The sequence below is a fragment of the Sarcophilus harrisii genome, chromosome 1 (assembly GCF_902635505.1).
Source record: "Sarcophilus harrisii chromosome 1, mSarHar1.11, whole genome shotgun sequence".
Lineage (NCBI taxonomy): Eukaryota > Metazoa > Chordata > Mammalia > Dasyuromorphia > Dasyuridae > Sarcophilus > Sarcophilus harrisii.
Window position 1 is genome coordinate 264,830,813 of NC_045426.1, and position 14,358 is coordinate 264,845,170.

General features: G+C 40.4%; 1 protein-coding gene across 2 annotated transcripts in view; it reads left to right on the top strand.

Annotated features, from left to right (window-relative positions):
- PDGFA (platelet derived growth factor subunit A) overlaps positions 1 to 14,358 on the top strand; it is a 36,428-nt gene that overhangs the window by 529 nt on the left and 21,541 nt on the right. For both annotated transcript variants that reach the window (XM_031941563.1, XM_031941568.1), the window contains exons 1-3: positions 1 to 595; positions 2,627 to 2,723; positions 10,339 to 10,446. The exon at positions 1 to 595 is cut by the window's left edge. In XM_031941563.1, coding sequence (XP_031797423.1) covers positions 533 to 595; positions 2,627 to 2,723; positions 10,339 to 10,446 — 268 coding nt within the window. In that variant the 5' untranslated portion in view covers positions 1 to 532. The remainder of the gene's footprint in view (positions 596 to 2,626; positions 2,724 to 10,338; positions 10,447 to 14,358) is intronic.

Genomic DNA, 14,358 nt, shown 5'->3' on the forward strand with positions numbered 1-14,358 from the left:
CTAGTCGGAGGCGGGGAGAATAGAGTGAGAGGGAGGAAGAAGGAAGGAGCTGGCGAGCCCCGGCTCAAGCAGACAGGTGATGGGCGTTTCAGCCGCCGCGGCGGCGGTGGTGCTCCGGTTCCATTCCTTGGGTTTTACTCCGGTCTGATCTAAGCAAATATGCAGAAGTACCGGCTGGTCTGCTCTTAAAGCCAAAAAAGCAGCGCTAGGGAGAGAGAGAGCAAGAGAGACGGCTGCAGTTCCAGATCCGGGAGCTACAAAAAATATATATAATAATAAACCCAACCCCCCTTTCCTCCTCCCCTCCACCAGTCCCCCTCCTTCCCCCCCAGCGGCCGAGGAGGATCCCGGAGCGGCGCACACACACACACTCGCTCACACACACGCGCGCACACACATACACACACGCGCACACACACCAGTGTCTTTCTCCCTGAGGGATGGTACTGAATTTCGCCGCCACTGGAGCCCGGCTGAAGCTCCTACACCGCAGCTCTGCGTTCCCACCGAGTCTAAAGTGCACCCGGACGCGATGAGGACCTGGGTTTGTGTTTTGCTCCTAGGGTTTGGATACCTGTCCTATGCCTTTTCCGAGGTAGGTACCTCCCGCCCTGTACCCATCTATCTCCCTTTCCCCCTCGCCGCTTCCCCAGTGCAACCTCTATTCCCATTCCCTAGGATTCAGGCACCTGGGGGCGTCTTGCTGGGGTGGTTTAAGACTCCCCCCAAACCCTTCTGGGCAGAGAGGCGGATCATTGGCAGGGAGTTGCACTGCATGTCTTGCTCTGCAGATATTATTTAAAAATTGTGATGGTGTATTTTTTTTTTTTTCCTCCCTCCCAAGCACGTTTTATTCTAGAAGCTCTCAAAGTATTTATTTTTGGTGAGTTTCCAGAATGTTGCGTTGTTTTACACTACGGGTTTTGAGGGGGACGAAACTGAGGGGAAGGATTAGAATGGGGGTTATCTGTGAAAAAAAACTTAGGAGGGGGTCTATAGACAGGCATAAGCAGGCAGGGCTCTTGTCTCTTTTCTGAGAGAACCTTAAGATGCCCCCACTGGGGGGGGGGTGTTGCGGTAACGGGTGTGGAAGAAAAGGGGTGTGTATGTGTATAGACTTTGGAAGACTGGGTTAGAGAGGTGCTTGGCGAAGGAGGGTGAAAGAGAAGGAAGCTTTCTCGTCCCGGTCCCCCCAGTCAGGGGCGATTATGATAGGAAAAGCTGACCACGTTGGACTAATAGAGGCAGCTCGGAGGTAGACTTGCCCCTTGTGCTGGGGCTCGGACTCAGTCTCGCCCGGGGCCTGGTTACAGGTGGCTGTTGGGAGCCGGCAAAGGCTGGCTTGGGGGCTCGGGTGGCGGGTGCGGCTCTCTTCCCGGTTCTGTGTAGTTCTCTCCCGGTCAGAGATTCCCTCTTGCACTCCACTTGGGCCATATGCCCAGGAGAATGACAGGGGGCCCTTAGTGGAAGTCTCATTATTAATTATTTTCCAAAAACCCGAACGTTCTCTTCACTGAAAGCTACAACGTGGGAATTTTACAGTGAAGTCCCCAGGATGACCCTCTTTAGAAGGCTGGGGGAAAAGAGATATGGAGAGTAAGAACAGGAACCATGGCCTGGTGGGTGCTTCGGCCCCCCCCCTTTTATTTGTTGGGAGAAGATATTGTATATTAACCCTCTCCCCATCTTGATAGTTTTTATGGATCAATTTATTTAAGTAAACCTTGCAAATTCTTCAGGCCCTCCCAGGCTGGTGTGAAGGAGGTGGAGCCGAGGGTGGGATGGGGGTGCTATTTGAGAAAAGGTGGGGATTGGGATTGGGAGGGGGCGTGGAGATAAATGGGGGGGGGGAATCTCTTCTCAGAGGGTAAGATTAGAGATTCCAAGACGAGAAACTTAAACTCCTCCTGATTAAAGTGTTAAAAAAAAAAAAACCTGCCTGTGGCTTTCAGTTACCCATCCGTGACGCATTTCAACTTGATCTTTCTGGATGTTAATTTCTCTATTTTAAACCCTAAACACACTGGGGCCTCCGAGACTCTTCAGCCCCCACTGGTCCTCCTGTAACTGACACCCCAGATCCAAGTAGTCAGAGCTGGGGCTTTTGTTCCACATTAAGAGCGGGGGTGGGGAGGAGGAGGTGGTGTTTAAAAAAAAAAAAGTCTGCATTCTTTGGTGGGTGGAATAGTGCGAGGAAGGGCCGAAAAGTCCTTTTAGTGGGGAGTGGGTTACTATACGTCTCCCAAGTCCCTTACGTTTCCTTTCTTCCCTGTAGAAATAAGTCGGGGTGTAATGTATGGTATTAAGATTTAGAGGGGGCGGTCGGCCTGCACAACCGGTTGCAGGAATTAATGGACTGCTTGTAAGGGCACTGTGCATATCCGCTACATGAATTTTGATTTCTAAAAGTGGGCTTAGGCAGTGGGGGAGAACTGGAAGGGAGGGAGAGAGAAAGTGCCCAGCACAGTCAGACTGAAGAATAATGCACCCGGCTAGGAGGTTGCCACTGCCCAAACGCTGGCAAGCACACGCCCACAAACCCCACTGCTTCTAGGTGCCACCCGCCTTGGCGAAGGCTTTCCTAGCTCGGCAGAGCACTGATTAGGTGTTTGGGTCTGATTCCCAGGAAGCTGAAATCCCCCGGGAGGTGATCGAGAGACTGGCTCACAGCGAGATTAACAGCATCCGCGACCTGCAGCGCCTCCTGGAGATAGATTCCGTAGGTAAATTAATTTCTCTTTTCCTTTGCTTTGCCAGAAAAAAAAAAAGCGGAGGGGGGGGAGTGAGGGTGAGGAAAGGTAGGCGGGACGCACCCCCACCCCCAACTGCGAACACGCGTGTGCTTGCTTATGGCATGGATTGCATGGCTCTCCCCTGGGTCTCCCAACCGGAGTAGGCAACTCAGACCGAAAGGTCAGAATCCAATCCGGGAGCTATAAAAACATGCCGATGAGTCAGGAGTTTCTCCCCCAATCACTACTTTCTCTCCCAGGCTGCTTGGACTTCGGTGACTTGTCCGCCCTGGGCTCCTTCCTCAAAAGAAGGATTGTTTCTTCCTTTAAGGAAAATGTAGCCAGTGTCAATAGAAGTTCAATTAAATAGAGGGGAATTGATACTCTGTCTCCTGAAGGCTAGTCCTTCCCCTTCAGACCTCAGTAGTGAGGTTTTTTTTGGTGAAGGGGAAAAGGGGAGGATCGTAGCACATGCGGGTGATTTCACCCGCCAGCCCGAATCCAGTTCATGGCTTCTAGAGGAGCCGTATTAAGGAAACCGGCCGTCAAAACATGACCCCCCACGCTAGAACAGTAAACTTACGGGCACTCATTCAAAGGGCCAGAGGAGAGTAGTTTTCCCCTCCAGTGGGTTTGCAAACAAGCTCCTAGAGATGAGATGCCTGGCAGTCAGCGACCTCGCTGTGCAACAAATCACTGGTCGATTCCTATCGCACATACACCTTGTTTGTTGCTGCAATTTGAGGTGGGGTGGCCTGGGAGGTGGGGGAGGGGGTGCAGCCGCTGCGGCGGCGGTGGGGAGTAGTTACCCCTTGTTAAAGTGCTCTTTGTAATCACAGCAAGCTGTTGCCATATTACTGATTGTGGGTCTGGCCTTTGTGGTTTAAACAAATGCAGCTTTGTCCCTTTCTCTACCCCCCTTTTCTTAGCACATTTAAAAAGGCATGCAGCCACATCTGCTGTTTTTCGGGCTATTTTCAGATCTCCCTCAGTGCTTCTCTAGTCCATAGAATCCCTTAATTGTTGTTGTTACTGTTGTTTGTAGGGCTTAATTCTGGAAGTTGCAAGGAGCTCTGTGGAAAAGTTGCCTCAGACTCAGACACTTTTCTGTGCCCCAACATTTTTCTGTTTCTTTTTTTACCCTAGGAAGGGAAAATTGAGGGGAGAGAGGTGCGGTTTCTTCCTTACCTTGATGGGGAGGGGTCTCTCTTATCTTGATCACTATACCGGAATGTAGCTTCTGCCTTAGTGGTGAATTACTTAAGAGTGGAACGAGTTAGTGCTTATTCAATCCAACTTGGTTTTGGTCCTGAAACGTGCCTGAGCTAGGCGATACTTTGTCGCTGCAGTTTTGAAAAAAAAGTCTCTTCCTTCTCAGACCCTTCAGAATATTATATAATAGACTGTTCACCATGCTGCTTTGGTTTAGGGAATTTGGTCGTTCAGAATATTTTCTTCCTTAATGGGGGAAAAATGATTCCTGAGTCAGCCTCTCTCTCTGAAGCTAGAGAAAACTAAGTTATTTATGCATATATAGTGGTAGATACTGGTCAGAAGGCTGTAAGTGAGTGAATTGCAGAGTCTAGTATTTGAATTTATTCTGCTCCTGCACACTATTCTGAGAACACTGAGAGAGGAAAAATAAGCATAATCATATGGTGCACTCATTTGGAAATTTGTACTTAATTATGGGAGTGGAGAGGCCTAAACTATTTCATTTCATGCCAAGACCATTTTTTTATAGTAAGAAAGATGACTTCTGGAGTTTCTTGACCCAGGAAATCCATTGGCTGATCTTTATCACTGCTGAGGTAGAATTTCTCTTAACACTTGAAAGAGAAATTTAGCTTGATTCCATTCCCTGATTTGTAGCAAGTATTGAACTTAGATGTCTTTGTTTCATTCAATTGAACTGAGCCTCAGCTGGTATTTTGGTGGTACTGTATGTGCTTTGGAGAGAAAGGAGACCACAGGGAGTTTGTGTGACTTTGATTTCTTTCCACTAAAGGATTTTTTTTTTTCTTTTGGCGGGGGTGGACTACCAGTTTGGAAGTGAATAGAAGCAGCAGGGAAATAGACCATTCTCATTTCCTATTTAGACTATTCTTATTCTCTCTGCCCAACATCCCTCCACCCCCACCCATTAACACCTTTTAAAACCTAAACTCAGCCCGTTAAATTGATAGGTTTTACTTTGCTCTGAGGTGGCTAGCCTCACACCTGAGCAGTAAAAATAAAGGATACTTTGAGGAATCACCAGTTTGCCCACCTGGGAGTCTTTGCTACTTTTTGAAAATCTTCTCTGTACAGTAGCATAAGGGGGAAAAGAAACACAGGCCTCTTACCTCCTCAAATGCTGGAGGATCTGGGACTGTTCTCCAATATTTTTAAGGTGGTATTTTGAAAGAATTAATTTTGGACCTCTAATTATAGCAGAAGATATCTTTTTGGAGACCATTCTTTCTGTCCTCCCTTATTTATGAAAAGTAATCTCTATGGAGGAAAGTAATCTGATTCTTGGAATACCTTTTATAAGAAGGATATTCAGAATTCTTGTTCAGCTTCATGTGCTGGAAGAACCTTTACCTAGATGAAATCTGGTCTAAATAAGCCTTATATTACATATTAGGAAACTGAGACCTAGGGTTTTATGGAGCTAAACTCACTGAGGTAGTTAACAGAGGCAGTGTTTCTGTGACCCTAAATGTTACATTTCTGTTGTATTATGTTGGCTCATGGTATTATCCCTCTGGGACATCCTTCATAGAATCCTGGGAATTAGAAGTGGAAAAGAACCCTAGAGATGATCTAGTGTGGCTTCTTCTTTATTTCAGCGATGAAATGACTTACCCACTCTCACACACACAGAGACACTAAAAGCAAAGGGAGTTGGCATTCAAACTTCAGTCTTCTGAATAGAATCCAAAACCATTTTGGGACTACATCAGGTTTTCATCATATGAAAGGATGATAGGATCCTGGGGGTGTGGAATGGGGAGATGCTCTAGGATTCCTAGTCTTTCCCAGGAGACACTGTGAGAGACAGTCTAGTGGTTAATGTTGTTGGGCAGTAGAGAACCAGAAGAGGAATATTCATTTAAGAATAAATTAAATACATGCAGGTGACATGACCACTTTTTTTTTGTGGGGCTGGCTCGATCACAAAATTATAGGAAATTTTCCAAAGGCTTTTCATTTTTAAGTAAATTCAGAGTACTCCTGACCTGAGGTGGAGGGAGGGAGGGAGAGAGGAGATTGTTGTTGGTGGTTTGTTTTTTGCATTTGATTCCATCTAGGCTAGAACAGACCTAGAAGGGAATCCACAGGTAGCATGGAGGTTGCTTTAGTAGTTCTGTTGTTGTGCCAGTTGATTATTCATTGGGGGATTATGTGTGGGTTTATTCCTACTGTTAAATTCATTTCAGTCAATAGTTTCAACTTCCTTCCTCACCAAAATATTTCACAAGGCTGATTAAAAAGGAGGAAAGAAAAAAAAAAGATAAGGTGCTATTCTTCCTCCCAAGAGCAAGGCTCTTCAGTGACAATGAGACCCTCACTTTAGAGAAAGAAGGAAGTTCACGGGTCCCTCATTGGGGTCCAATTCCCTAGTTGTGCTGATGAGGAAACTTCTGGGAAAGTTATGATTCTACTTGATGACACTCTGAAGTGCCTGGGGAGTAGTTGGTACTTTGCTGGAGATTTGAGTATGAAGAATAAATGCCAATCTACTAACCAACCTGCTAGGATGGGTCAGTGGGTAGATGATGGTTTGGTCTAGGAATTAGTTATAATTTTCTTTCTCTTTTTTGACCCTTCCTGGTTTAGGTGTCAGCACCATATCTGTATGATAAAAGGAATTCAATAGGACTCTTTCCCCCTTTTTCCAAATAGTTTGCATAGTATTGGAATTAATTGTTCTTACCCAGGAATTAGGAAGATCTGAGTTCAAATGGGACTGAGATAGCTGTGTGATCCTAGTCAAATCACTGAATATTTGTTTTTCCCCAACTGTTAAGTGGGAATAATAAGAATGCCTTCCTTCCTCAGAGTTGTTTTGAAAAACAAATGAAATATTTGTAAAGTATATGGTACAATGTAGGTACCATATAAATGTTATTTTAATAATAACAAAGTGCTTAGCATATTACCTGACACGTAGCGCCATATAAAAATGCACTAATAATAATAATTAATCCAATGAGATAATATTTGTAAAGTACTTAGCACAGTGCCTGGCACATGGTACTTAATAAATGCTTTCTCTTTTTATCTTACTTATTCCCATCCTGGCACATAGATGCTTAGCCTGCTTAATTGATTTTCTGAGATCATATACATAGAAGGTGGCAGAGCTTAAATAATGAACCCAAAATTTTGCCTACCAGGGTCTAATGGAGCTTTAAAAACTCATCCTTTGTTGTTGATTTCTTGGAGGTTGGTCTATGGCTTTAGTTTTGATAAGGCAAAAGGAATTGACTGAAATTTGGAGTGAACTATGGATTTGCTAATAGCATTTGAAAGCCATCAGACTCTGGCCTGTGTGAGTTTTATTTATTTATTTAAAAATATAAATGGTATTTTTGGATTTTAGGACACATTTGCTATGATTAATTAAACTGAACAATATTTCTGTTGCTGTCAAAGATCTGGGTTTTCCCTTAGTCAGATTGGCATAGTTCCAGGGTGTCATGGTGAAGTTAATACAATAAATATCTCCATTTTGGCCCCATTAATGCACTGCCTTCGACTAATTGCTGGAGAATTTCTCCCCATCATCTCAATGCTGTTAGTACATCAATGCACAAAAGATTAAAGCAGAACCACTTGATTAACTGTCTTGAAAACTATTTAAAAAGTGATTCAGAGGAGAGCTTTGCCCTACTGAAAGTTGGTCTGATTTTGCTCCATGACACATCCTGAAAGTTCATGTGGGTGAAGTTGTCTCTCAGGAGCTGTGAGTCAAGACATCTTTTTCCTGGCTCAACAACAATCAGGCACTGCTCAGTTTGGGTTCTTGGCCACCTATCATGTTGACAAGTGACAGTTCCATTTTGGCCTGGGTTGTTCTTAGGCAGGTAAGAGCCATGTCATATTGGAAACACTTTCTACCCTTTATATTTGAAATAAAGCTTTCCTCATAAAGGCCTTTCTCATCTTAAAGAAGATTGCTGAATGGGATTTTTTGTTTGCCCGTGTCGATTTAAATTAACACAAATTGAGTAAAAGGTCATTAAGGAAGATGAAAATGATACTAGGTGGTATTGTAAAGAAGGTCTGGCATTGGCAAGATGGCTGCCAGAAGAGATGATTCAGAAATGTCCCTTCCATTAAGAAAGAATTGCTTCTTAGATGATTGGTTGATAAGAAATCAAAAATTTGCATCAACATGAATTCTGATCTGATCGCTTTAGAATTGTTTAAATTGCTTAAAAAATAATACTGAGATTAAAAATACAGGATTAAGTTAAAAATAGTGCAAAATCTAGCATTTTCAGTGTCTATGAACTTTATACAGGATTCCGTTTTTTCCTACTGTATGTCAGGTTTTAATGAACTGCTATAAGTTATCTGATTGGCCAAAGAAAAATCATAGAATTTCAGATTCATAAAAAAGTTTGTAGACTTAGTCTAAGATTCTTTCCCAGGTGAGGAAATTGAAGCCCAGAGAAAGAAAGTAGCATAAACAGCTCTTATGTTAAAGCAAAATCCTGGCTCCTAACTCTAGGTCTAGATTAGTCTTGTGGTCATCATCTTTATATTTTCACCTTTGGCCTTGAAGTTCTATGGGTTGGCTAGGGTATTCCTACATATCAATTGAGTATCAATTAATCTCTCTTTATGGGTCTTTGTGATAATGAACTGAACAAATCCTAGCTTCTTTAAGAGGAAAAAAATCAATGATATCATTTCATGCTTTCTTTTGCCCTAGGACATGTATTACCAGTGAGATAACTATTCAGGTGTCTTATGACATTACCTTTTCAGTTGCAAGAGGCTTAAGTTAGCAAGTTATTACACAAGAGCACATAGTTGTATATTGTTCACTTGAAGGATTGAAGTTGTTGGGGTGTGGAGGAGACTTGAAGGATCAATATGGTAAACAAAGTATGAAACTGGCATTCAACTGAATATGTTGCAGAAGTTAGGACAGTTCAAAAGTTAATTCAGAAGGATAGAAACACTTTTACCCAGTAGGCAGTACAATTGAGATTGTTTTTGGAATGCCACCCACTTGCATTTTTAAAAATACATTTCTTTTTTTCTTTGGAGGCATCAGTAAAACCTATAAAACATCCCCTTATGTCACAAAAAAGCCACTACAATCCTTGTGTAGCATGTTAGAAGAACTTTGTCAATTGAATTGTTGATTTCTACCCTTTGCTTTAAAAAAAAGTTCAGTTTCTCTGTATATGTTTATAATTTTGAATTTAATGACATCTTTGTGTATCACCCGTATTTCTGAATGGACCTCTTCCTTTTCCCTTCCCTTCTCTTGTAACAAAGAATAAAAAAGAGGAAAAAAAGCAATTCAGCAAGACTCAAGAATATATGCAACAGTTTACATGGTCAGTCTTTCACCTGCAAAGAAAGGGATGGGATGTATCCTGATTTTTTTAAAGTCAAATTACTTTTAAAAATCCCCAAACTCATTTTTCTTACATGTCTTTAAGGAAATAGTTTAGCCTAATACAACCCAATCATGGAGTAGTCAGGTTATTTTATGATAAATTAAATCTCAAACTTTCTTTGCTTTTATTTTTCTCATGGTCCCATGTGCTACAATTATTTAGGGAACAAGACAAGTTTCAGTCCTGTCCAAGAGCATGGTGTAGCTTTTGATGTTTTTTTGAAAATTGAAAACATCATTAAAAAGGTTGGGTTACCTTCTTAGGGATATCTTCAGCAATTGTGAGAAAAAACAAGAATCCAAACTTGTTTCTTATTTTTGAATTACTTATAATTTCCAGAATGCCAGATAGTGGGAGAATTTATAGAAGGAACTTTGTCTCTTGGAGGGTCATGATAACACTTTTTGTAGGATGGATGTCCACTGGTTCTCTTGATTTTGTAGCAAGGGGATTTGTATAGCAGTCCCTTATGTTACTTTTGTCTCACCAAACCTCTTTAGATACATTTATTGCTGGAGGGAGAAAACAAATTAAAGAAAATTTTCTGCTTATGTATTTCACTTACTTGACTTCTTCCTAAATATTGGGTAGGCTAAAACTTCATTTTGTAATTTGCCAAAAGTAGTTATAAACTGGATTCTAATATCTTCTGGGCAAATAGATTGGCTCATTATGACATCCATTTTTTAGTCTAGAATCTTGACAAGTTATCTTTGCAAATAACCATTGTTCATCTTAGCAATTATTCTTTCACTTGAAGATGTAGCTAGTTAAAATGTGTTTCTGTGATCCTGATTTCATCCACTGGGAGCTGACCGTGGTCATCCACAGTATGCCAGGAAGAGTCTTGGAGCCAAGAAGCTGAATTGGAAACATAGCTGCCTATATTACCTATGCTATTTTTAGCTCAATCCAGGCATGATCACATTTAGTCCCTTATTCAAGATGGTCACTTTTCCTTTCTCTTTTCTCTTTAGGAGGATATGATGATGTTTCAGAAGCAAATCTGAAAACTCATGTGGTCCATGTACCAAAACATGTGCAGGAAAAACGTCCTGTGCCCATTCGGAGAAAAAGAAGTATTGGTAAGAAGCCATAATAGTAAAAATAACAAGTAATATTTACTTATATAGCAATGTGAGTCCCAAAAGTTTTAGCACTTTTTTAGGCTTTAATAAATAGCTTTTGAAGTTTAAAATGACCCTAATATACCCTGTATTAAGTTTGCTAAATACTTTAAATATGTAAAAGGGGTAGGCCTAATGGACAGATTATTGATAAAGGGGGTAGACTTGAAAAAGAGGCAGAGTGATTTAATGAAAAAGAACACTGACAACCTGCCATCTGGGGGAGGGGGTGAGGGGAAGGAGGGGAAAAATTAGAACAAAAGGTTTGGCAATTGTCAATGCTGTAAAATTACCCATGCATATAACTTGCAAATAAAAAGCTATAATAAAAAAAAGAAAAAGAAAAAGAACACTAAACCCAAGGATCAGGATACTTTGGTTCTAAATGTGAAGTAGAAAGAAGAGAGGATTTATAGTCCACATTCTAACTTGTAATCCTAACTGCTAGTCATTGTGTGACTTTGAGGAAATTAAGTGACTCTGTGGTGGGTAGAGTGCTGGGTGGAAGAGTCAGGAAGATCTGAGTTTGTCAAATCCAGACTTAAATACTTAGTACCTGTATGACCCTGGGAGGTGGATAACACCACCACCTACCTCCCAGGGTTATCTGAGGATCAGTCACTTGGGATAATATTTGTAATATCCTTAACACAATTCACTGCACTTGGTCTCAGTTTCCTCATTTGTTAAAACTGAAGGTTTTTATAGATAACTTTTCAAAGTCCCTTCCATTTCTAAATCTTAGCACCCTAAAATCTTGAACCTGACTGTTAATTATATGACCAGGTCAGATTAGAAGGGGCCCATGGCTCTGATTTATTGGTTTCCAAGGTCTCTTTCTGCTTTAACTTTCTATAATTTAATGAAAATTCTCCATTTTGGGGGAGGGGGGGTACCTCCCTCCCCAGTCATAGCATTTTCATTGCTACAGTACCTTGTTGAACAATGAGTCCAAGACAGATGAACGTGAATGAATTCTTTCAGTGCCTTGTCTTGTTGCAGCATGTTGGAGAGTAGACCTCAGTTGGAAAATGTGGTTGTATGTAATTTCCAATTCATAACATGGAGCACACAGAGTGCTTACAGCTATTAGCTTCAGAACAGTAGGGTACACAGTAGTACAGACACTCTGGGAAAGTGGGCAACTTGCCTTTTCTGCATTTCCTTCCAATCACATCTTTTCCAAAATGCAACTTGAATGGCTGACTTGTGGGGGCTTTATCAGTTCTATCATTGTGCAAGAAAACAGCACAGATATCCGGGACATTTATTTTCATATCATTTTTTTCCCAAGTTGTGGGTGTCTGGCTACATTTAGAAAATGCCAGCTGTTTCAGAAAGTGTGTATGAGTATGTGAGGTGTTGGCTTCTCTCTTGTCAGTGTTGGTGACTCTCTGTGAGAGAATAAGTGACATAGGACCTTGTTGATGGGAATTTGGATTTTTGCATTTTGATTTCTAATCAGGATCTTGTGGGTTCATGCTCATACAATGCCCTCATTTTATGGATCTGCCTTTTGCCTCTTAGGCCGTCAACAGATACCACATGGGCAATATTTCTTTCTAGATTTCTTTGGGTGGCAACACCTAAAGAATCAGATATACTGCTAGTTCTCTTGTATCTATGAAATTGATTTGTTTTTTAATGTAAGTGTAAGGATTCACATTTAGCCCTAATTTGACTTTAGCTTATTAAATTTAGTTCAATGGCCTGAGCCAATTAAAGATGTTTTTGAATCATTCTGACATCTAGTGTAAAGCTATGCCTCCCAACTTCATATTTGATAAACATGCCATCTAAAGATTGGTCTATCTAAGTCATTGGGACCAAGTACAAAGTTCATTGGGACCTTCCAGTGAATATGTCATGATTACAGATTGACATGAACCACCAACAACTTTTTTTTTGAGTCTTTCAACTGGTTCTGAAGGCATTTTAATTATATTGTTCAGCACATGCCTCTCTATTTAGGTGTGTACTGCACTTGATTCACGAGGTATATATCCTGGGGGAAACATTCCTTTAAGTTTTTGTAAACTGTCTCATTTCAAATGCACTATGAGTATTATTTGCATAAATGTATCAATTAGTTAATAAGGATATTAGCTATTATTAATAAGGATATAATAGGTTAGGAATTAAAAAAAGAAAAAAAACTGCTCTGGGTGCTCTTATAGTCCACTTGGAGAGGCAAGATAACATATGAAACAGTTAATAATAGAGATATAAAAGCACAAAAATGAGAAGACTGAAATTCTACCAGAGCATGAGTGCTATAGAGGACTTTCTACCTCTCAAAGGAACACAATGAATAAACTTAGAAATCAGATTTAGAATAGGTATCTAGTCTAATGACCTTATTTTGTAAACAAGAATATGAACACAAATGACTTGTCTAGGTTTATACATATAATCAGTGGAAAAGTCAGAATTTAACCCAATGTCCTTTTGACTCCCTCTTTCTAAGGAACTATATGGCTTCCTTCTCATTTTTTGATTGAACAATACTCTTTTATTCTTACATCAGAAATAATATTTGGACAGTTTACTTTAGAGCTATACCTATAATACTATACTATACTATATTATACCATATAAGTATGTGTATATATATGTATATATACTATTCTAGTACCTTGCTTCTAGAGTAGTGGTGGAGACATCTAAGGTGAATCCATTTCATATATACTTGAAAAAAAATGAGAGTACCAGTCAGTCATGTTTTCTCCTACTCTTAGTCTAACAAATTAGGCTCAGAAGTCTGACTGATAATGGACAGTGTACTCTGACTCAAGTCTTACTCGGCTAGCATTAAAAAAAAAAATGTTATTATATAATGTCTGCCAGCCAAAGAACAGCTGAGGACTCTTAAGTTCTGGTCATATTTCCCAGTAATGAATGTACTTAGATTAAGGTGTAAGCTTGAGCTTGGTTAGAAAGATTTCTCTATGTTAATCCTTTTCTGGCTCTCAAAAAGTTCTTTGGGGTTCCAGGCTGTACAGATCAATCTGTACCATTTCAGCTGCCATGCTTAGTAGAGAAGAGCAAAAAATAGTCTATTTCTTAGGAATGATGGCTCTTACATGAAATAGAAATATTAGGCCTGTGTTGAGAGTTATCATGCCCCTTATTCAACCCATTTCTGGTTTCAGTCATTTAATATGGGAGAAAGAAACCTTTACCAAAATTGTATTTGTATGCATATATATATATGTATATAAGTGGATATATGGACATATATGTATGCATTCATATATTTATATCCATGTATATATGTAAGTATTGATATAACTATGTGTCCATATATACATATGTATATATTCATAGGCATATTATATATGTGTACATGTATGTATGTGTAGATAGACATGTTACCTACTGATATCAGATGAATTTTCCTAGAAAATTGCTTTCTTTTTGCCACTTTTTTCCTCAAAAGCCTATATTGGTTCCATGGTGCTTACAGAATCAAGTCCAAATCCTTCTTAGCATTTAGGATTCTCTATAATCTGTTTAAAATCTTGATCCATTTCCTAATTATATTTACTCCAGTCAGTCACTTTCTCCTTAGTGTCCTCTCTACAACCTTCAACCTTCATCCCTTCAATCTTTGTCTACCCTTACACTCTTATCCTGGAATAACTTTCCCTCCCCCTTTTCTCTCATGCCTATGAATTCTGCCCATCCTCTAGGAAGTCTTATCTATATTAAGTCTTTCCTTTCTAACTTTAATATCAATTTCTTCTGACTAGCCAAGCCATACATACATTTTGGGCATTCAGAATAAGATCTAGGAAGGAATTTAAAAGTTGAGTTTAACCTTATTTTAAGAAGAGGATGAAGTCCCAAGATCAAAAATGTCCCAAATTT